This window comes from Cyprinodon tularosa, unplaced genomic scaffold, assembly GCF_016077235.1.
Source record: "Cyprinodon tularosa strain WSP-4 unplaced genomic scaffold, ASM1607723v1 ctg458, whole genome shotgun sequence".
Taxonomy (NCBI): Eukaryota; Metazoa; Chordata; class Actinopteri; order Cyprinodontiformes; family Cyprinodontidae; genus Cyprinodon; species Cyprinodon tularosa.
Genome location: NW_024039183.1, coordinates 890,834 through 916,355, shown reverse-complemented (window position 1 = coordinate 916,355; position 25,522 = coordinate 890,834). Strand labels below are relative to the sequence as shown.

At 35.8% G+C, this 25,522-nt stretch overlaps 1 protein-coding gene across 2 annotated transcripts in view; it reads left to right on the top strand.

The window, feature by feature from the left end:
• fstl5 (follistatin-like 5) overlaps positions 1–25,522 on the top strand; it is a 294,437-nt gene that overhangs the window by 69,545 nt on the left and 199,370 nt on the right. For both annotated transcript variants that reach the window (XM_038300837.1, XM_038300838.1), the window contains exon 4: positions 21,689–21,937. In XM_038300837.1, coding sequence (XP_038156765.1) covers positions 21,689–21,937 — 249 coding nt within the window. The remainder of the gene's footprint in view (positions 1–21,688; positions 21,938–25,522) is intronic.

The window sequence follows — 25,522 nt, the reverse complement described above, 5'->3', positions numbered from 1 at the left end:
GTTTGCATAGGGACCATAGGGACATGTCCCTACCAAAATTTTGGACCGACCTACTTGTCCCTACCAATAATTGTATGTAAACAACATGTTTATAATACAGCGTTGTTGCAGCACTCGCTCCTTTTCCTCTTGCAGCTCCTCTTCCTGGTAGCTGCCGCTGCCTGGTCTTTCCTATACCTTTCACATAGCAGGGCATGGAACTGTGCTGCGCTGTTTAACTCCACTCTCTGATTTTTCCACCTTAAGTTCCTCCTTCTCTGTTTCTGATTGCTTGTTTTCTAGTCTGTATGTTTGCGTGCGTGCTTGGAGCGCAAAAAAAAAAAAAAATGACGCTAGATTACGGCGGTTACCAAAATTAATATTAGGCAACGAAACTAGTCCCAATTAAAAAACTAAATGTTATCTATGCTAAATAGGTGAAAGCTTCTGATTGCAGTTCTGCAAAGAAGCAGGAGAGAGTTTGGATTTGGTGAACTTGAGAAATGTAAGTAACCAACATTAGGATTTCTTTATTAAACTAAATATTCTGAGTCAGACAGGAGTTCAGAAAACTGCTGTTAAAATGAACAAAGACTATCAACTATCAACATTTCTGATTCCCTTTTACCAATATTTCTTTGCTATTACTATTTTCATTTTTGACGGCAGTCATTTGTTTTCCATATTAAAATAGTGCTATTTAATTAACTTCTACTTCTAGAAATAGGATAAAGACAAACAGAGGAACTCTATTTACACTGATAATATTTTTCTTGATTTCCACACCGTCCATAAATAAATTAGTGCAAACATTAATGTCTGGTAAATAATGCTTGAATCTGGCTGTTTATTCTGGATATAATACATTACAGATAAGATAGTGTTATATTGTCTTTTATAATTGTTAAAAGTGATTTTATATTTGAATAAACTTAGGCTCATTCTTAGTGTTGTGCTTTGTAGATGATGCCACTAAAAAGAAAATAGACATTGAAGCTATTTAAACAGTCAGACAGTAAGCAATATAGGATGATGATGAAAGGTTTTGTTACATTTAATCCTTTACTATAAAAAACCCACTTTTATAATAGAAATATTATATGATTGTATGAAACACAGATATAATGCTGCAGGGCAGTCTCAAGGTGAAGCCGCTGCCCTTCAGTGCTGTATTATGGAAGAAATGTGTTTGGAATGTTACCATAAAATTAGGGCTGCAAATTATGAGTATTTTGCAAATTGATTAATCCATCGATTATTTTTCTCGATTAATAATCAGATAGACAAAGGTTCCTTAAAGAAGATTTTTTACTAAATTAAACAAGGTGAAACAGAAACGTTTCCTTTTGAGGAGTTCTGGATGGAGAATATTGACAGACAAATAATTTGTTTTGTCTTAAATGCAAAATGTTTTACATTTTTTTTTTACAATCTTGGTATAATTCCTGCTCTAAGTGGGTCACTCTCTCGGCTAAAGGCACATTTCAGAGGCCCTATACTCCAGTTAACAATTAATCAATTACTAAATTAGGTGACAATTATTTAAATAATCCATTAACAGTGATGGGAGTAACGGCGTTGAAAGTAACGGCGCTACCTTTTTTTAGTAACGAGTAATCAAAATGATTACTCTTACTGTAACTATAACGCATTTTATATTACAATTGCCGACACCCCGTTACTGCACGTTACTCAGGTCGCACAATTAACCTTTTTTCATGATAGGATTCGTGCGCGTGTCATGAGAGAGGGGAGGATGGAGAGTGAGGAGGACTCCAGCGGCAAAACAGCGGTTTCCAGATGGAAATACTGGTGTTACGTCGAGCTGCGTTTCCCCATCAGATGTGGTTTCCCCTGCATCTTTGCACAGCGCGGTGGCACAATTTACCGTGCAATCGACAGGAAACGCACATGCTCGCTAAAGGCGCTTAACAGCCGCCCTGTGCTCGCGCCACAGGGGAACGGAGAGCGTGAATGATCATTAGCCTATATGGAGAAAGAGAGAAATATGGATGGATGGATGGATGGATGGATAGATAGATAGATAGATAGATAGATAGATAGATAGATAGATAGATAGATAGATAGATAGATAGATAGATAGATAGATATAGCTACATGTTGCAGTATCTATAACAACCCAAACACAGGATTTCAGAATTAGATATCCCCAGTTATTAATCTCATACACTCGCAAAAGTAACGCAATAGTTACTTTTACTAGTAACTAGTTACTTTTATTGTGGGAGAAGTAACTAGTAACTATAACTAATTACTTTTTCAAAGTAACGTGCCCAACACTGTCCATTAATATGATTGTTTCAGCCCTAGCAAAAATATATGAAATTGGCTTCACAGAGTAACTACAGCCCAAATGTACAACTTGTAAAGTGAAGTTAATATTTTAAAATCTCAGTGTCATTTCCTCTTATAGTTCCAGTGCAGATGTAAATACAATACATTTATTTTGCTGTCCCTTGAATGTATTATTTTGCATGATACAGAGAGAGCATATTAGATAAAAAAATAAGAGTGGGGTTTACATCTGTTTACCTCTACACAATTCTATATCTTCAAAAGAAAACACAAGATAAATCCACATATAACAGACACATTTAGACAATATTTGGTTATATAGACAATGTCTTAGTCGCTGGTAAGTTTAAATGCAAACCTTTTCAAAGTGGAAAAAAGTCCTAATTCCACATTCATCAGAGCCAGTGATTTGTGTTAATGTAGAAAGAAATGCTGCTTTTCTCTTTAAAAAAATGTGCCCTAATGTTTACATTAAGCATAAAAAAGAGCATGCATTTTTTGCATAGGACCAATGACACCAGACCAATGAAAATGAAGACCAATAGTGTCCCTACCAAAGTTGAAATCAAACCTACACCCTTGCTCAATACTCTTATAGTAGTAACTACATTCAACCATCTGCTTCTGCTTTCCCAGAGTCATGATTTCTCACAGCTGGCACATAGTACAATACTCCATAAGCAAAGTAGCCATTGGTTGCCCTGAAAGCTCCTAGAAGGAACTAGTTTACAAAAACACTTTGCCGGAGTCCGCACTAAATACATATTTATTATATTATATATATTTATTTTGTTAAAATATCAAATCCTGGTTTAATGTGGGCTAAGCGGAAGCTTCAGACTGCAGTGGGACATGAAGTTGAGTAAGGCTTAATCCCAATACACTACCTAGCCCTACCCTCAAAAGTTTGGAGCTATTTCATTTTTTTTTTTTGTATTTTATATACTCTAATAATCCCAGAGGAAAATTACTTCTCTGCATTTAACCCATCCCTTTGGGGAGCAGTGGGCTGCCATTGTGAGGCGCCTGGGGAGCAGTGTAAGGGTCTTGCTCAGGGACCCAGAGTGACAGTCTGTGGGAGTTGGGGATCAAACTCACAAACTCAGGATTCGAAGCCCTATGCCCTTACCACTAGGCCGCCACTAGGTTAACTGTGGGAGATGCATTCAACCTCAGACAGGGAGAGAGAAGGCATCAGTTGTTCAGTGTCTGCACTGGAGGTAGGACAAAGAAACAAACCTTTAAGGGCTTAAGTAAAAAATCTTTTATAAAGTTTTATTCCTTTTATGGTATGATCATGAATATTTCGATGAGCAGTGCACTGGTTGGTTGGTTTCCAACGAGCAAAGCTGGTGAGGAAAGGCGCATCATAGCAACAAGCACTCACTCACTGAAACATCAAATTGTTGATATGGTAGGGTGACCAGCCATCCTCTTTTTCCCGAACATGTCCTACTTTTCAAAATGTCCGGGGGGAATTTGGTCAAGTACAGTGCAGCACATAATCAAAACACACTGGGTACTCAAACCGAACCGTCAGCTATGGGGCTGGTCTGGGGCAGTGAGGGACCGAGCGACCAAACCCCACCCGGTGATGGTAGCCTGGAGACTGGCAGGCAGTGGAAAGCATATTGTCCCAGGCTGGCTCCCTGCCCCCATCCACCGGAGTTTCCAGGAACCCTGGAACTGATGGCTCGGTTGTTGTTTTCTTTAAACTTTGTCTGCTCTCTTATGGTGGCACTATGTCAGTATGTGCATGAGGGGTGCCCTATTTCCTTGAAAAGAATATAAAGCCCTAATCGTTGTAGCTTCATTTCCAGGGTGTGTTGGTAGTGTAGCTCAGTACAGCTCCTCACCCTCACACCAGCCCATTATCATTCAAAACTGCACTTAAGGTCCAGATCGATGGACGCCATGGCTCTCCAGCTAAACAGCAGCCCTTTTCCGCCCCTTCTCCACCTCTTGTGAGATTCTATGGGTTCCTTCAGTCTCCAACCTCCATTCCACCAACAGTGTCAGACTCCATGGGGAAATACACCCCTAACCTAGATCTACCTGCTCATGTGGATCAACTGCATTCAGCATCACTGTCTTTTCCTGTGGTTTAAATGCAAAATACTTTTATTTTTATGTCAATAACACTTTCTTAATGCAACTTTTTTCCATATGAGTCTCTCATTATCCTTTCATTTTAAGCTTTAAATTGGATTTTTAAAAATCATTTTTCTATCATTATAAAGAATGTATATTGTTTATGTAAACAAATATAGTAACTGAAGCCACATGTCCCTAGAGTAACTTTGGATCATCCTGTAACCCCAGTTTGACATCACAGAGCATTCTTATTAGCCTGTCAAACTGTTGAAGGGAAACCTTTGAAGTAGACAAAGCTTTTTGTTTTGTTGCATTGCACAAATGTTTGTCCTTCTAATCTATACTGTCTCCCCTTCTCTAATACACTGACACAATGCTTTAATTTGTATGCATTGCAGTCATTTTACCTCCACAAGACCCAAGTCCATACCAGAGATGCATGAATAATTCAAAGGCTGAAAAAAAGAGCTCTAAATTGTATATTAATTCTAAAATTGCACACTACCCCCTGGGTCTTGGTTACAATTTTAATAACTTGTCACAGCTAAACCAAAGAGCAGTGTTTCACTGCTTTTTGCAAACAGAATAATTTGATGACTCCCTGTTGTTTCATCTCAGTACACATTTTTATCAAAATTTAATTTGTGATGGCTTTTATGTGTTACGACTCAAATTACTGTAGAAAGAGCAAAGTCTGCCTTGTTATGAATGAGAACGTGAGGTATCCTAAGAGACACTGGGGCAGAAGTGCAACATTAGTTTATCAGATTTGTATAAAGACATAAACATACACGTTCTCCTTTTTTACACTATAATGTCAAATACTACAGTTAAGTTTTCACTTGCTTTTGAGACGCATTAATTTAAAGGCTATTTCTATTCTAACTTTATTAATATTGCACAGCTCTCGAGTCAAAAATGCTATTTTATACGTTAAAAAAGGCATGAGCACCGAAAAAAAAACATAACTATGAAATTGTACAACTTAATGCTTGTTAAATACCCATCTAAATAGGATTTGCTATTTCAAATAATATATCAGAATGATGTAATGAACATTTTTCATATTTAGGTGCATACAATTCAAACAGACATATTTCTCTGGTCTTAAAATGTGTTTGTTAAAGCATGGACATCCTTTAAACAGCATAATTTACATTGTAAAAAGAGATAAAGTGTATTATAAGGTCAAATATATGGGCAGAGACAAACACAAAGCCTGTGAAGAGAGAAAATATGAAATGAATTTCAACAGGTAGCTATAGCCTTTGTCAAGAGATTATAACTGGAGAAATGTGCTCTTTCAAATGTTGATTAAAGATTTTGGACCGGTCAATATCTTTATTATTATTCAAACACAAAGCCTGTTTTAATAATAAAGATAACTTTATATGAAAGCGTGGATAACTCTCTTATTCAGCTTTTGACAGAACAATTTCTGATTTTTCCATGAAAACAATGTTGAATAGACAGGATTGAAATAAAATGTGTTCAGTCCTCATAGTATCTTGGATACATGCAGGACGCTGCATGCTTGCAGGTCACCTGCAACCCATGGCCCTCGAATGATAGCTAAGGTTTCAGGGAATATGGGTAGATAGGAGTTATTAGCTGTATATTTAATCTGAACTATGCTCAAAGCAAAGCCTATTGGGGCACAGCACTCTAAAAAGAACTGCACTTACCTAAAGAAGAATGCAACTCACAGTTGTACAGAAATACAGAAGAATGGGAAAAGATCAAATTAACATAAAATGTATGAATTTGTTTGAGTTTAGACAAATAACCACATGAAAACCATTTGCCTGAAATACATCAGACAGACAGGTGAAGGGTATTCCACAGCTTGAGTGCCACTGATTTTATTTTCTAAAAATAGCTCAAAGGAGCAGTGGACTGTGGTTGGCTAGATGGAGACTCCAAGCTAATGTGTAATGCTCTGAAAGTTCAGTTTAAAATATTTTAAAGTGACTGGTAACCAGTAGAGGTTTTTACCATCAGAATATAACCAAGATCCTGTTTGAGTTTGGTAAAATGTCCAGTAATGCAATCAAAGCAAGAAGAAACAAAAGCATGGGAAACAACAGAAATAAAAAAAAACATATGACTATGGATCCAACCTCATTTTTCCTTAGCCTCTGAATTAGCCCGTTGAATATTTCAGTGTCTTCCACCGTGGCATTCTATTTCCCTCCCTCGTTAGAATTCACTCGCATTGTGTTCCTGATAAAAGTCAATTGCAATTAGTCAGCCAGGACAAACGCCAGCATGACTCGACAGCTTTAAACAAGTCAGATATTGATTTTCAGGACGTTGACTTCCAAGGAAACACAAGTTTTTGGATGTATTTATATAATACATTTATACCTAAAATAGAAATTAAATTGCATGATTTAGTTATATTGAAGTTTTACTTTTAAGAAAATGAGAAATAACATTTAAAATGTATTTGTCTGACGATTGCATTAGGAATTAATTCCTATCATGACTACAGAGAACACAAATGTTCACATTAACTGACTCTACCAGGCCATCAGAATAAGATTTAAAAGCCATTTTGCAGTGTACTATTATGACAAGTAATTTGTTTTCAGGTCTTCTTGCTGCTTAATGAACTTTCAGTGAACATTAAAGTGCTTATCTGAAAACAACACAGATGAGGGTAAAAAAAAGAGTGAGTGATGGGTGTCATGGTGATCATCAGGACTGCCAAAGGAAGCATAACATGCCGCTTATTTAGCAGGATCGACAATATTGGCATCAACACTCCTATACAGTGAATAAATGACTCCCAGGATGTTAAGCATAATTTTTTAGAAAACTATATCCTGAATGTGTAGAATTAAATGGAGTGAGACGAATCTAATTGAGATCCATCAATAATTCGTAGTGATCTGCATGAACCCTTGATTCTTACAGTGGATAATGATGAAGGCTTGGCAATAGCGGTGGTGCCGTTTCCATCTGAAGGTCAGCACAGTAATCATAGGAAGGAACATTATCCTGAAGGTCGGTTCCTGCTTTCAGCCAACATTAACTTTAATGTACCTTTCATCTGAATGGCAGGACCGCATCGGTGTCAAAACATGAAAATTACCCCCCAGAGGTCCAGACCACCAACTCGGTTATTTTATTGTGTGGTGTCCAAAATAACTGTTACTTTTTAAAGTTGTCCTTATTCCCATGCTTGAATATACTACAAATAAGTCTTGATTTTGCTTTTATTTTCCCAGGCCAGTAGTAATCTTGTAGCAGTGACAGACATTGAAATCAAAGACAGTGGAAAGAAAACTGAAATAGTTGAAATGAGGTGGGAACCTTTTGGGTCTTAGTCTCCATAATACTCTCTGCTTCCAAAGCTTCCTAATTGTCTTATCTAGTGTGACCATTTGCATGCAGATAAAGTGAGAGAGATTGTGTCTGTATAGTCTTCTTCCCAGCAGGGAGTAAAGCTTATAACCAAAATTAAAAAGAAAAAAAAAAAAAAAACTAACTAGAATTTTGATTTGTCGTGTTCTTTCATGTTTTGAGATCTGAGATGGTGTTTTATGCTTTTCATCACTATGAGAAAGAAAGTCTTTTGCTGCTGCTTTTGTCAGACAGGAGTAATGTGCGCTTTAATGTTTTCACTATTCAGTTTAAGTCCTAATTCTTGCTTACATGTGCCTGCCTTTAGAAATGGCCTGTGTCATGTGTAAATTGTGAAAGGCTAAAAGATGAAAGCCTCTGTTTGAGGCAAACAACCTTTCAGCTCCCTTGCTGGAAAAATGTACTATTACTTTAGGTTTAGAGCCATGAAGAAAATAGAATTACACAAAATGAAGTCCTTGTAAAATATATCCTTGTCCCAGTAAATAATACCATGCAGTACCAAGTGTTTGCTCCAAGGAAAAGAGGATCCAATAACACAATAATCACAATGAAGGGATATATATTTTAACATGGAGAGAGATGACAACTGGGCATGAGAGGTATTCCAATATTTGATTTGCTTTCTAAAAAAATGTTAACCTGAAGGAGAAAAAAATCAAATCTGTCTTCTGTTTAACAGAAAACTGTAAGAACGTGATTAAAAGAGTGGCTGAACAATAATCGTTAGTTCAGTTATGTCCTTTACGAACATTTTTTGGGCTTATTTTTTATAAGATTCAAGAGTTGATTTCATCCTTGTTATATTCATCCTGAATTATTATATTTATGGTATTCATAGAACATAAAACAAGTAAAATGTTAATATGTCCTCAATATGATTATGCATACCTATAAAAACGACCACAATATCGGTTTATTATTTAGATGCAAAAGACGCTTTTTAGTCTTCTGTAACCAAAAAAATGACAGTGATAAGAGGTTAGGTAAGAACTAGATCTGGTACCTTGTGGGATTCAGAAATCTCCTCACCATTCCCAACCAATGCCCCTCGTTTTATTTTTGTAGTTAGTCCAATTTTTTACTTTAATTAATCTAAGGGCTTCTTTTTAAAAATATATAATAAACCCCCCTCATTACAGTAGGAGAAAATCAGGAAATCAGTAAGAGGAAGATAGGCTGTTCATCTGTGTGCAGCTTGCACACAAAGCAGCCCACTGTAGTAATGGTAGAAGTGTTGGGTACTTACAATTAGTCGACAATCTGTGATAAATGGGTCTGTTGGTGGAAATGCTCTGTGCTGTGTCCTGATGTGGACAGAATGAGAGAGGAGCTGAGCCCACGTTCAGTCATTAGGAGAGCAAATGAAATGGGACGGAGAGTTGCCAAGTGGCTGCCAGGTGCTCTCATTATCTCACGCATGCTGTCATACGGAGATCAACACACACACCCACACATGTGTAACACTATCCTTGTGGGGACTTTCTATTGACTTCCATTCCTTTCCCACTCACTACCATGGCCAAACCAAGACCCTTATCCAAACCTTAACCATTACCAACACATTCTTATCCCTAAAGAAATCCTATACTCAAATTACACCTTAGTCCTTAAACTAACCCCCATCCCAAGAAGAGAGCATTTCCTCATGGCAACCAATCACTGGTCCCCACAAGTACCTATAAGTCCCCAAAACGTAGCATAATCCTGGGAAATCGTCCCCACGAGGTAACAAAAAGATTGCCACACACACGCAGACACCCACAAGCTGTCAAAGGCTGTAAGTAATCCATTACTTTTTGTCTCGTTTCTGAGGTTCAGTACAGACGGCCATTTTTCTTTCCCAAGTCTTACTTCTTCTCAATTTCAGATATGAGTTCCTAATGCTTTTTACTGCCTTTGCACATATGTGTTAAACACAGGTCAAGATACTTCAAACAATCATTGTAGCATGCAGAAGTGCTCTAGGAGATTCATCACTGCATGTAATCTACATAAGTGTCTGTTTACCCAGTAGATAAATGGTTAAACTGTCACATTAATTAACAGTGATTCAAAGTTGTAAATCAAAGAAGTGTAAAAATCTGTACAGAGGAGCTGTTTTATTAAACACTGAAGAGGACAGCTGGGATGTAGTGATTCATCATTCTGAAATATTGACAACCTCTATGATGTTCCAAGCATAGTTAATGTATGAAGTTTGAATTTGTTTTTGCAACAAATCTTCATGGCTTTTTTTTTTTTTTTTTTTTTGCTGTTTATGTTGTTGGGTAATGCTTATTTTTTGTAATATATTAATATAACCGGAGTTGATATAAATGCTAAATTCTGTAAAGCATTCTGTTTAGCCATCTGCTTTCACGTGTATCTTCAGAAATATAGATGATGATCATAAGCTCAACCTCATCCAGTGTCTGGCTAATAAAAGACTGACAGTCACTGATCAAAGTTGACCATAGAGTGCCACAATTTGTTCGGTTTTGAAATTAGTTTGTATACAGGTCGTGCCAGGGTTGTTTGGTGGGGTTGGGGGTTTGTATGTTAGTATGTTAGAGCCAGGCTGGCGGACAGCTAGGCACAGGAACAAGTAACTGCATTTGACAACCACAGTTTGTAAACCCTCATATTTGCCCCATACTTTGGAATGTAACTACTTTTCATTTTCAACAGTTTCTAAATCATATTCCTACAGAACAAAAATTAATGAGGTTTAATCTGTTTTACAATTTATTGGGTCAAATTTTTTTTTGTAATGAAAAAAATAAGTTGGGAAAATACAAAAACAGGCCGTGCTTTTGCATTGTTTTTTTTCACTGTTGCCTTATTTCAAGAAGTTAATTTGCTTCACTTCTGCTTAAGGACATTCTATATAATTATTAAATATTTTTTTATGATTTTTACAGCTTAATTTATTACAAAATGTAATAATTAAATGATGAATTCTTATCTAAATCTGAATAAAATAAAGATGTATTTTTAATCAACAGTCTTGCTTCTTGTGCTAAAGCTGTAGCACAGCTGTAGATCGCCGTCCAAATCAAAATCTCTGTGGATGGCTTTTATGTAACAAAATAATATAATTCATTTTTGTACAGTGGGGAAGTAAAATAAATTGATGATGTCCTCAGTACATGGGCATAAAGTAACTTATTTTAATAGGTATAAGTAAAATAAATACAAGATAATAATGTAAAAATTAATTTTTGATAGCATTGCTTTCGCAACCTTTTTGTCATCCTGATCGTGGCAACAACAGAACAGGACAAAAATCAGACTTTTGCTCCATTTTTCTGAAACATTTTGACACCTATCCAGGAGTCTGTCAAATCTGTCAGTTTGTACAAGAGCAATCTGCTGTTCTTAAATACATAGACACCCATCTTCCTCAGGGCATTTCAAGTCACTTGCAAATGACCCACCTGTCATTCTCCTGACCTACTGGAGTCTGTTGTTTGGCAGGAGTTTTGTACTAGGCAATGCAAATCATGGTGAAACTGCACATGTAATTTCTTCAGAATTTTCCGATGCTTGGTGCAGTACAGTAGCCTGCAGCTCGTGGCACTTCTGGAACAAAAAAACACACCTTTAACTACGATGATGTTCACAAACAAATGCTTTGAAAGAGGGATGAAAAAAAAAATAATAAATAAAAATTTGCCACTCCATGTCGCTTACTTCAGCTAATAGCCAAAACATCAAGTCAGGATTTTTCGGTTATGGGAGGTCTTCCCTATTACTATAATGACAGGAAAGGATATATGGCAAATAATCTAAGGGAAATATGAATATCAGTAAGATAACGTCATATATCTTCTCATAACACAGTAGTCCATTATATAGTGTTAATGCGAGTCACACACATCCAGTTCATGGGGCAATGTCTGGGCTGTCAAGAAATGAAAACAATATCATACTCGGCCAGTTTTAAGGTTCATATTTGGCTTATTAACTGGAGACCATCTGAGTGAATTTGCTGGGTGCCTTACCGTTTATGAAATGCTTAAAATAAAAGCCAGCCTTGACTTAGTAAGGTTTGTAGTGCAACTCTCCTTTTTTTTCTTATCAGTCTTTTTTTTTCTATAATCATCCATCCATCCATTTTCTGTCACGATTATCCCAGTTGGGGTTGCAAGGGGTGCTGGTGCCTATCTCCATCTGTCTACGGGCGAGAGGCAGGGTACACTCTGGACAGGTCGCCAGTCTATTGCAGGGCAACACAAGACAAACAGGACAAACAACCATTTACACACACACTCAGACCTAAATTGAATTTATAGAAGCCAATTAACCTAACATTCATGTTTTTGGACTGTGGGAGGAAGCCTGAGGACCCTGAGAGAACCCACACATGCTAAGGGAGAACATGCAACCTCATGCATAAAGACCCCAGGATGGGAATCAAACCCTGAACCTTCTTGCTTCAAAGCAGCAGTGCTACCCAGTGTTCCACTGAGCAACCCATTTTTTTTAAAACCATCTAATAATTTTGCTTCTCTAATTACTTGTGCTCATTGATAACCTTTATCTAATACAACATACTTCCCATTTCATATTTATTTTTCCTTTTATATAAAGCACGTTGTACTGTCTTGCTACTGAAATTTGTTATATATAATTCGGCCTTGCATTATCAAAGTCCTTTTGATGAGGAGACCACTTTCAACTCTGAAATTGATTCCCGCCCTCCAAGATCATTGAATACTTTGCATGCCTGGTAGTGTCTAACTGTGCTCTAAAACATTCCCTGTTCATTTGTCATAGAAAAACAAAAAACAGCTGTTTAAATTTAGCTTCTTCCCTGAGCTCCCCTAAATATAATTTATTTTATTTATTTTCACCAGACACTTTAAACAGAACTGTAATGGCCCACTAAGGAATTAGTTCTTCTGTTTTTTAAATCACCTTTGTCAGGATGTATTTGTGTGTATAAGTATTATTTTTTTTCAACCTGGGGAGACTTTATTCACATGACTGAAATATATATCTGTGTGTGTGTGTAGCTTGTTGTTTTTTTTATATATACATATTGCTACACTCCTTTTTTAATATAGGCAAACTGGCATGGTTTGCGTTCTTTTACTACTGTATCAGAGTTTTACTGCATAAAAATCATTTGAAATATCCAAAAATAGACGGCTAAGTACAAAGTAATTTTTAAAACTTTTTATTATGCATTCTTGTCGAAGTGCTCTGTACGGGAGCCCACTTGGGGGTAAGCAATATCATCAATGTTTCAAACAAAGAGTGTTATTCTGCTTCAAAGGGCTGAGAGAGCTCATGCCTCAAATAGACTTTCATAAATTGTTCAAGAGTTGTTTATGCCACCAGGAGTGAAAGCGTTGTCACACTCTTGCAATTACCAGGTGGTGGGGTGAAAGAAGAATGTTTCAGCAGATAAAGCAACACCTTTATTACTATCTTGACAGAAAGACACATTTAACCTCATGGATTGATCTCTGATATACCATATAAAAACCATGAATAGTTTTATTGGTAAAAAGATGTTTACAAAATATGAAAGTATTTTATTTTAAAATTGAGGTCTTTATTCTGTCTTACCTAAAACATAAAATACACAGTAGAAGGATGGCTGTAATGTATGACTGACAACAGATGAAAGGAATAATCCTAAATATCTCTCCATCAATGAAGCTGTTAGTGGGTGTGATACATCAGACAGCAAGTAAACATTTTATCCTTAAATCTGACTTTTATAAGTAGATTAAATGGGAAGCATAAGAATTTGAGTTTGAATAGGTCCAAATAATGATGATTGGAGGTTCCCAGTCTGTATTAAAGGAGTCATAGAATGATTATATAGGGTATTTGGTGCTGGTCCTTAAGGTCTCTGAATAGGGTGTGTAACATCGGTTGGGTTGAAAATCGCATATTTGCTGTTCTATGAGCCCTAATGCAAGCCTGGTTAAAAATCCTAGAATGAAACGACAGGTTTTCTTCCTTTTATGCCACCATCAGTGTGTGAGTGTGTGCGTGAATGGGTGAATGAATGTAGTGTAAAGCGCTTTGGTCAAGTCTCCTAACTTGAATAAAGGCGCTATATAAGTACATGCCATTTAACATTATTTCCCATTTTATAGTATGCTCATTGATATTTAGATGAGCTGTGCACTGATTGGTTGGTTTACAACGAGCGATGCTGCTGCGCAAAGACACATCATAGCAACAAGCACTCACTCACTGAAATATCGAAATTTTTGATATGGTAGGGTGACCAGACGTCCCCTTTTTCATAGACATGTCTTACTTTTCATACCTAAAAAAATGTCCATGGGGAATTTCAATTTCATTTTGGTCGACTACAGTGCAGCACGTTGTCGAAACACACCATGCAGTCGAACCAAGTTGTCAGCTATGGGGCTGGTACAGGAACCCCGGCGGACGGGGGCAGGGAGCCAGCGGGGGACAGAGCGACCAAATGCGACACGTTGACAGTAGCCTGGACACAGGCAGCCCTGTGCTTTCCTCCGCCTGCCTTACCGGCCCGTTTCCTTTGGATTCACCTGTTTTATAGTGGAAGTTTTGAATTGTAAGATTTGCAAAGAAATGGGGTTTGAACTTCTCTGTACGTCCATTTCACCCACTGAACTATCATTATTTATCTGATCATGTAAATTCGGTTTTGCATTCTATGACCCTTTTAATAAAATCTCTTAGAGTGGTTGAAGGAAGAAATGACAGTGAACCAGGGACAAGTTAATAAGTAGCCAGTTATTTGATGCTCCTAAGGTGGAACTTTGTGGTGCTTTAGGTTAGACTCTGCTTTTACCCTGTTGGCATTGTTTGTTTTTACATCACAGATATTTGCAGGTACTTTGTGTTACTGATGTTCTGACACCACATCTATGCAACAGTGCGCTCGTACAGCTCGCGCTGTCGGCACATAAATTGCATTATTAAATTCCTCACACTAAAAATGTCACAAGTAATTGTCAACCAATAGCTGATGTTAATGCCCTGCCATTTTTAAGATTGGTTCCATCTCCCAATTAAATTCAAGTATATTATAACAGGAAATGTTGGTGATGGCTGACTTAATGATGACAAACATTTGTTCATCTTGTTGCTCTTCACATGAGAACAGGTTGAATAACAACACAGCTAACTCTCAGAGCTGCTCAAGAAGCTTCACATTAGCAAATCCTCAATTAAAAAAATCTAACAACTGTTCAAGGAAACCAGGTTATATAACCTGTATGTGAAGAGTCAGTGGCTATGAGAAAATTAGATTTACAAGCAGTATTATTTCTGTTGAGTGTTTTTTTTTTCACTCCTCTTTTAAGAGCCGGTTTAACTTTGTAGACTGAGTGGAACCAGAGCCCTTAAGTGTTGTTTACTACACTCATCTCTCGCTCAAAGGACTCTGAGGAGTTATGATGGAAGATATCAGATAAACGCAAGACCAGCAGTCTCTGCTCCAAGAGGGATAGGAAAAAAAACATGGCAAAAAACATAAATCTCATACTTGTCAAAAAGACGTGAAAGCCGTCCAGCGATACCACCAAACTGGATGTGAGCATTTTAATCCAGACAGAAAGTTGTGATTAGGAAGATGCATCTTAAAATGATTCAGACAAAGCATCTTTCAAGATGATACTTCTGTATTTATTTTCAGATATCTGAATTCATTGGCCATGCAAAGTACATCTGCTTTACTGTCACACAAATATAGTATTTGTATAAGAATTTCTATTAGCACTTTACATTACAGGTGCATAGAGGGATGAATTGCTCAACAAAATATTCAAAACCCTGATTCTCTGTTTAGACAGACTAAAAGCTATTTTCATACCCGAATAATATATTTTCATCTCAATATTTAGATAACTATAATTACCATAATGTCAACCTAAGCAGACTGTGAAAACAAAACAAAATGCAAAACAAAGAAAAAAAAAGTTCTAGAAGAGGTCAACTCCAACATTCTATGAGTAAAATGTCATTCATAGTTGTCATTATAATTCAGTCGACATGAAAACCCTTTTGTTGCCAACTTACAATTGCCTGTGTTATTATTTTTTTATGGACTGCCATTTTTAGATGCTTTAATGCAAAACAACTGTCTCTATTTTGTGTATTAAACTTTGGTAAAAAAAAAAAAAAAGCTTAACGAGTCATAAGGTTAGGGTTTTAATTGTTTATTTGTTTTTCACCTTCAGATTATAAAAAAAAAAAAAGTCATTAAGCACTTAATGTTTTAGGCAGTTGGGCAGTAGTCTGACTTTAGTTTGTTCCCTACCATGTTTTGAGTGATAAATGAAATTTACACATTTGGTTCCATTATAGCTATAAGATGATGTGTATTATATTGGAATGCTTTTATGGGGCATAATTTTAAAATGTAAATAGCTCATTTGTTTTTATATGAAAATCTACATTGTTTTTATACTAAATAAAGTTCAATATGATACAATTAAAATGACTCAGCCTGAGCTGATGTGTTTCTGGACAAGCATATTCACGTGTTTGACTGACCCAACAAAAGTCTAGACATAAATGCAATTTATAATTTCTGACTAAACTGGCTGGGATTAATCTACTGTGTGCAGCTGTAATGTGACTAAAGGTCAAAAGGTTTGAAGGGGAGCTACTCTTACAGACCATTTTACTTGATTTTTTGCTACACTGTTTTAAACATGCTGTAAAGTATTATTGTGGGCATGGGATGTGAAATGTATCTGTTTCCATTGTAAAGCCAAGGTGTTTTGTTCAATTCTGGTTGATCGCCCCGCATATGTCAACAGCAATAATAGCTCTGTTTAAAAGTCTTCTCGATAAACTAGGCACTTAAATATCCTTAAAAATTACTAACACAAAAGTAAGGTTTTCAAAAGCCTCCAAAATCTCCAGATCCCCACCTAGATGTATATACAATTAAAAGTAATTAATGAAATCTACAACTCTTGGCTTTTTGATTTTATTTGAACATATGATACTCTAAATATTGTAGTGTATTTCTTGCATGTGCACACTCTAGATGTCTATAAAACCTTCGTCACTACATAAAATGATAACAAAATGAGTCAGTACGGTTTCATAATGACAGTAAATATTGTTAATCCTTACAAAACAGAAAATAAATTCTGTAATTAAAAAAATGAGAGGGTTAAGCAGTAAATGACTGGCTGTCCATGATTCCTTATTTGTATCGGGTGTCAGCTGAGCAGACAGCTGGATGTGCATGCTGACAACAAATGACTGTGCCCTTCGCTGACCCTGCTGGTGGCAAAGGATGCCTGGCTGTGCAGCAAAATTCACTGAATAATCATTACTCCGTGGCACCATGGGGAATTAATAAACTAGCAAATTGATTGACTCAAATCAGGTCAGAGCGTTCACACTTGCATGTCGTATAAATCCTCTCTGATTGCTGGAGGATAAGGCAGGGCTATGTTTGGGGAGATGTTAGCAATGTAATTGAGACATTTTAAATCACTCTGTTTATACTCATATCCAACTGGGAAAAACAAGCTTTTTTTTTTCTGAGCGCTTTATATTGACAATCACGAAGCTCTCCAAATTAGGGTTTCTTTTTTGTTTTTCAGAGGAAAAAAGTCCTTTTCAAGCTTTTTGTTTAAACACCCACAAAAGGCATGCAGATCTTTTTTTGTTTTGCTTTAAAAAAAAAAATAAAAAAATATATATATATATATATATATATATATATATATATATATATATATATATATATATATATATATATGTATGTAAGTAAGTATGTGTTTTTTTCTATGTGTAGTGTCTGCTAATTATTAAATTGAATTCAGTTTATTTATATAGCGCCTTTTCACAACACATTATAAGGCACTTTAAAGAGACAATTCAACCAGATCATACAGCCAGATTGATTACATTTTTTGTATCTAAGGAAAACCAATTGATTGCATCGCTCATTGACTTTGAAGCAATCCCTCACACCAAGCATCCTTGTAGCAACAGTGGAGAGGAAAAACTCTCCTTTAACAGGAAAAAACCTCCAGCACAACCAGGCTCAGTGTGATCGGCCATCTGCTGAGGCCAGCTGGGTTTGAAGGAGACAGAAGCAGACATACAGAAAGAAGCTGAGATACAAAAGACAACCGTCAACCAGCTCCACAGGCGGCCCCGTCCAGGAAACACACAGCCAACCAGACGGGCTCCGAGCCAGCTCCCATGTCAGAGGACGAAAGAAAGCATATATAGTCAGAGAACCAGGAATACACTGAAAAACAGCTATTATTTCTCTCCAGGATTGAGTCACAGCCAAAAAGGAACAGACCAGATGAAACTACTATGAGGAAAAGCAGAGAGACTATAATGTTAGAGATTGAACTAACAAATTTACTCAAATTTAAGAATAGAGATAGAATGAAGCAGAATGAGTAAAATGGGTCATCATGTCCTCAAGCAGTCTAAGCCTATAGCAGCATAACTATAGAGAGCCTTTCAATAACTGGTCTATGTAATCTGAGAGGATCAGATATATCACTGAATGAATCATATGACACATAAAACCACTTTGCAGTAATGACATTTATCTGTGGTGGTGAATGTTTCCTTGTTTTGCATATAATTCTATGAATTCCCAGTCTTCGGGTCCAAAGAGCTCTGTTATCAGATGACAAATCTTTAACGGAGGATGCTCAATTTCAATAACTTTCTAGCAAGAATATTTAGCAAAATATATGTTCATCCAATTTTTCTCTTCCTAAAGTATTAGAAATCGTTATAAATCTTATTTTTACATAACATTTTTTTATTTATGATAAATTATTACATTTACTTATGGTGCCAATTGACTTAGTGAGCACCTTTTTATAGTAATTGTCTTTATATGGACGATTAATATAGATTCTTGAGATTCATTCTGTGTGGTCAACCTATTTAGAGGTTTACTTTTAAACTGAACTGTTTGTTGAGTTCCACTCTTACACAATGAAAGACTAAGTTGTGCCAGTTCATCTTGAAGGGGTAAAGGTTTGTTTATGTTATTTGCGGTTCCTTCATATCCCTTCCTCCCTTGAGGTATACTCAAAAGAAGTATCTAAAGTGTGAAAATATGGTTTACGGTTTGTGAGCTAAACTGTCGCCTGTCAAGGTTTATTATGTTTATAAAGATCAAAAAGTTAGGCCACAAGAGAAGAGCAATCCACAGAGAAAATATTTTTGAAAAGAACTCCTTATGCAACATTCAATGAATAGAATTACGCTTTAGGAATCTGAAATGTAAAAAAAATATGCAGCTGCTTCAAGCTTTAGTAGCATACCTACAGCATTTTCTAAACTGTTCAACTTGTTTCTATTATTTTATGTCTCCACCTTTTAAGTTAAAGAGAGTCGTCAAGGTTTCTGTCCTTGCTGTTTCTAAGGGTCGCTTTGATTCAAGATGTTTGTTTTTCCCTCACAGAGGCGACTCCTACTTAAGTCATTCCACCTAAAGTGTTCATTTAAATGCTGGATTGAGGGCATAAATTAATAAGTCAGTAGTTACATTTGAAGGGCAAGTTTTTGGAATAGTTTGTGGGTATATTGTATACTCTCTCCTAACCACTTGCATGATTCACAAAAGTTCTTTATTAGTATACATGGGTGAATGTTCCTCTTTTTTAGGCATAATCTGGTCAAAGGCATAGACCTGAGGATAATATAATCAAGCAGCAATGTCCTGCAAACTGACTCTGAAATTCTGAGATCCAATACAAGACCAGTTCCTTTTTTCAAGTTAAATAATCATGTATAGAGTGAGTCTGATCCAGAATTGTGTAAAAAAGAAAGCAGAAACAGTTGTATGTTGCTGTTGCAACCTAATCATAAGGGATACTTTATTTTGCTAAATTTAGCTATCATCTTTTAGCGTTTCCATTTTTCCCACACCTTTTTTAATGATTAGAAAAAAAGTAAAAGAAAACAAGAAAACAAAATAATGAATGACAATGAACATTGCTGGACTGCACCACAGACCAACCCACTTAGGTTTTCCAGTATTTTAATGCAGGCAGGATACATGAGCATGTGTATATGTACATGTATCTCTACAGCCTTGTGTTTTTCACATATTTTTTTATTTTTTTTTTAATAACTGTTATCAAGCCAAAAGTAAATAGTGTGGCCTCCTAATTTGGGCGAAATATTTTTTTCACACTTCTATCAGTAGGCCTGTGAGGCTCATTACAATAAAGCTGCCTTATAGTAAAGGGTTATCTCTGAGGCTTTGTCAAAAACCTATAAATATATCCAAAGCAAAAAAAAAAAAATATATATATATAACCAAAGTTTTACTTGGTTTAATCTATTTTTTTCAATCAATGCAATGTGATTATAAAAACTGGTAAAGGTGACAGTTGCAAATTGTATTCTGAAATACATTGATTGATCTGTGCTTCCCAGAATAAGTACATCAAATTTTCTGTCTAAATTACAACCTTCTGTCCTTGCTTCTTAGTGCCCATAGAAAATATACTCATATTTATCTTAAAACACCTTGGACCAAGCAAAATTTTAGTCTAATAAATAATTTCTACAAAAACATCCTTCTGTTCTTACTGTAAATTTAAAGTATTATGACAGAAATCGCTTCTCTTCCATCCTTTCAGCATAATTTATTGGTTCTGTGCATTTTTATACTCCTCATCATTGTTCCACTTATATACCTCCATTAAACTTCTTTTTTATTATTATTTTTACAGTCACTCATATTTCAGGGAAACTGTGCAGTTGTGATTTAATGATTATATTTTTGTATATATTCTTTAGATCATATCTTTGTGAGTTATATTACTTCTACAACTTTAGCTGCTACTTCAAATGTTAATAAGTGCCATTAATTAGTGCTCTTTATGGTTTATTTTAGATGTAACCATAGCGCTGCTTAGTGAGACACTATATATATGCTACAGCATTAATATTACTGGATTCATAAATTGGTTATTTGAGGAGTTATTTGTAGAATATAAACTTTGATGATTTTGTTCAGTGTGTCTGCTGGAATCGTTTACTGCTCCTAGCTTACCTTTCTCATTGTCCACATTTTCACTCCTCTCAAACCAACTTTCCATCTGTGGCCTTATCCATTATCCATCTACTCATGCTTTAAAAGCCATCCATTTACTACACTTACATAAACCATAAAAAACCTATGGCAGTCATTGACTGCGTTTAAATGTGGTTTCTGGCTCATTCTTACAGTAGGTGTATAGGTTAGGTTTTGAAAACGGTGATCCCCAAGTTTTCCAAAACCTTTAATCCTCTTTTTAATGGTCCTTTTACAATGAGTGGAACGATAAAAGATTTATTATATTTGTATTAATTTGACAGCCTGGCACTTTTAATGAAAAATACTTTTAATACACCAGAAGACAGACTTTAAGTTGCAAGGCCATGTCTGAATGAGAAGAATTTGTCGTCTTTGTAGGGGACCTCTCACTCTTCCTTTGTTTGACTGTGTTCAGTGAAAATGTATTATTGCAATTTGACTTACCAGTTAAAGACTTTGGAAAATTCATTAATCCACCAAAAAAGAACAAACTAAAAACTATTACATAGGAAAAAAACATTATCGACCAATGGTAGTTTTCTCTCGCAGTAAAAGTAAAGCAATTATGTAAAATAAATATATTATTTCAGTGGTGCCTCGGTATATCCAAATAATGTGTTTGTTTTTTGGGGGGATATTTTGTATGGATGGTCTAAATTCAGTTTCTGGCATAGATTATGCATATGACTGACAGGGGGCCTGAGAACTAAACCTTCCAATACTGATATTACTAGCAATGAGCATTTGAATTGCTTGAAATACAGTACACAGTATTCTTCTCATTTAATATTCATTTATATTTATTTTATTCATCAATAGAAGCTTGAATCAATTTTTTTAGTGGATATATAAATGCATCAAACAATTGATTTACTTTTCATCCTTTTGTGTTCTCTTTAGGTTTTATGGGACACAGGAGCAATCCAGGTCCATGTGAGCATAAGTACTGTGGCCTGGGACGCCATTGTGTGGTCAACCATGAGACTGACCAAGGGGAGTGCAGATGCTTGGATCATTGCAAACCACACTACAAACCTGTGTGTGGGTCAGATGGAAAGCTTTACCAAAACCATTGCGAGCTCCACAGAGCATCCTGTCTACAAGGACACAGGATCACCATCATGCACAGCGAAGAGTGCTTCTACAAAGGTAAGAGAAAGTGCAACCTTTCTATGGTGGCGTAACATCTAGTATTTTATTGCAATGCTGTTAAGGTTGACATGATAAATTTGAGTGATAAGTACAATTTAAGTGTTTCCAGGGTTTTATTTTTATTTGAATAACAAATGCTGGTATTGTAGTACTGATCCTCTGATATCACAGTAATTTATGTAATACACTACTTTAGTACAGTGCCAATGAACTGTCATGGATATAAATACAAAATACAACATGTGCACAAAATAATATTATGTTGCAATGAAATACTGATTGGTGGCCACAAAGTACTTAATTGTGCCCAGAAATTACAATTTACTAATAAGGGCATGATATACTAATCAGTAAGAATGAGAAGTCAGCAACCTGTTGTATGGAGGTGTTAAACACCAGCATAATTACTTACAGTACAGTATGTAATTGTGGAACATATCTAGAAGGTATGAAAGAAAAAGTAGTAAGACACTGCACTTTGGACATAATGTTCACAAATAGTTATTTATAATGCAAAGTGATCTACGTGATGGTAAAAATGCAGTACTTAAAGGCCAAATATTAGTATTTTGTTAGAACATATCACTTTTTTGTGGATAACAAACTAGAATTTGACGTGTAGGCACATTTGTGGCCTGCTAGAGATTGTTTTGCAGGGCTCTGGCAGTGCTCCTCCTGTTCCTCCTTGCAGAAATGTGGAGGTAGCGGTTCTGCTGCTGGGCTGCTGCCCTCCTTCGGCCTCATCCACATCTCCTGGTGTACTGGCCTGCCTCTGATAGTGCCTCTAGCCTCTGAACACTACCTTACAGACACAGCAACCCTTCTTGCCACAGCTCACATTAATGTGCCATGCTAGATGAGCTTCAGTACTTGAGACACTTGTGTGGGTTGTAGAGAATCTCATGCTATGACGAGTGTGAAAGCACTACATTCAAAAGTGACCAAAACATCAGCCAGAAAGCATAGGTAGTCAGAAGTGGTCTGTGGTCCCCACCTGCAGAACTACTCCCTTAATGAGTGAATCTAGCTAATTGCCAATCATTTCCACTTGTTTTCTATTTTGTTTGCACAAAAGCATGTAGTCGTTTCTTATTGTAAACATTATAAAAAGAGTTTGCTTTGTTTTCGCTGAGCTAGCTTAAGATCATGAACCTCAGGATACAACAACACCAGGATGACATTATTTAGTAGCGACATCTTCTCATTGACCAGGCTATTTACAATATTTAACTCAACTCTTTCATCATAGGAGGAAAAAAGATACACACACTTAAGATAATATCCCTTGTAATAGTGTTTACCTAAAATATCATGACATTATAAACTTTAGTGCATCCTTTATAAACACTGATAAAATTTTCAGTTTTAACTTTCTTTGGTGGACGAGAAACAAAGGGGGCAAAAAACAACCCGTACAGATTTACTGGCAAAGCCACTAACTGTCCTTTAACAAAGGAAATAAGGCTATTCTCCATTCTTTTGATCCAAGATGTCATTGAAATAAGAGCTCCTGACATTGTTTTTCCTTTTTGGGCAAAGAGAATAGCAACAAAACACTGGCAAAGCACAAATGCATAATGTAATAATTTTGTTTGTTGTTTTTGTTCTCTGGTTTATTTGTGAATTTAAAAGTATATTCACAAAAGACAAAGTATAATTCTTAGATCTATATATTCTCTCACATTAAACCTTTTGTGGTTCCTAAAACAAAGAAAATAACACATATGCTTCAAAAAGTATTTGTAAAAAGAAAAACCTCAGTTCTGGCAATGTATTTTAAAAAATATAAATGTGAAACATATAACTGATCCACAGTGTGTTGCTTGGGATATATTGAGACTGCACGTAAAGCCAGTGTTAACAATCACAGCCTTTGCGTCATCTCAATCACAGAAAAAGGCTTAGAGATCAATGATACCCTGGTGAGTGACTGTTGTAATCAGCCTTTCTCATGCACCTTGTCCTGTCAGACCGCCTCTTCCCTCCTTCTCTACACACGGTGTTCACAATGCAGAATGGGATATTTGACCAATGTCAGGCAATCAATATTAGATCAACGGAAGCCAAAAGGGGACTAAAAGATACACAACTTCTCTTTTTTCTCCATTTCATTTCTTTTTCAGTCTCAATAGGTTTTCTTTTCACTGTGACTGATAAGTAATCAATTATTCAATGGAGAGTCACTCCAGGGAGAGAAATGTTTCATCCCCTTTTGGCTGATTTGAAACCTTTGCTGTACCTTTCAGGTATCAGAATGTGGAATAAGTTAAATTTAGATCGCTTCAACATTTTAAAGTTAAAAGATTTTAATGTTCCACAAATGAAAGAAAAAAAAAAAAACATAGTTGTGGCAATCTCTTTGTTGGAATGAGCTATGTAAGTTAAAGAAATAAACTGAGCCAAAGCCTTGGAGCTTCAATATAAATGAAAGTTATTGAGTGATTAAAATCAAACATGTCCTGAATAGTGGGACTTTATTATGTATTTACCCAATATACTTTAAATCACTTTTCTATTAAAGCACAGAGACAAACATCTTTGTTATATTAATCATTGTTATATGTAACGTGGTGTGCTTTTGTTTTATTGGTATTTACAAATTATATTTTTAATTTGTAGATAGTGATTAATCTTATATTCTGTGATGTAAAATATCTGTTTTTATGTGCATTCTCTAACCTCTTGTTTGACCTGTTGCTACCTGTATTCTACTGTCAGGTGAAGTAGCGTCATCTATATATAGTCAAGATCGTTTGCCATCAATGTGATGGATTATCCAAAATAATTAAATGACTGCCTCATTGTATAGTGTTGGGAATATTTCTTTATAAAGTAACTAGAAATAGTTACTAGTTACTTCTCCAAAAAGTAACTAAGTAACTGAGTTAGTAACACAATTACTGCTCAGTGAAAGTAACTTGTTTCCAGCCAAAGTAACTATGCAGTTACTATGCAGTTTTATGATTTAAAATGTAAAAGAATTTGGACATTTTTCTTGTTATTGGAATTTCAAATACAACTAGAGGTTAAATTATGGAATCTAAGACGGTTGTTATTAGATAATGAATTAAATATTTAATAGGTGTAGAAACATGAAAACATTAAAAACTTTTCTGAACTATTTTGGTATTTGTAGTTTGACAAGTGAGTTGCACTAAACTTTAATTACGTAGATGTGATTATGTTGTTTATAATAAAAGGAAAATAAGATACTGTAGAACTTTATATTTTTGCACACAAACAGCCTACAGCTGGCTATTACATAGGTATGAGGTACTAAAATATAATGCTTTTAAAGCAATTTAACAAAAACAAATATACTTTGCAATAGAATTCAACAGGGTCTATGCTATTACAGGAAATAAAATACTAGCAGGACTGTATCACCCCAGGAATTTTGAGTGAAAAAATTGAACCATGTAATTAAAATCATTATAGCCCTGAGAACGCACAGAACATGTGTTGATAAAAGCAGCAGCTGTAGGTAGTGTTAAGATGATGGGTGGAGATTCTTTAAAATACAGCATTTAACTAACATATAGTCTGTGTTCTCAAACATAATGAGCAAATCACAGAAACATC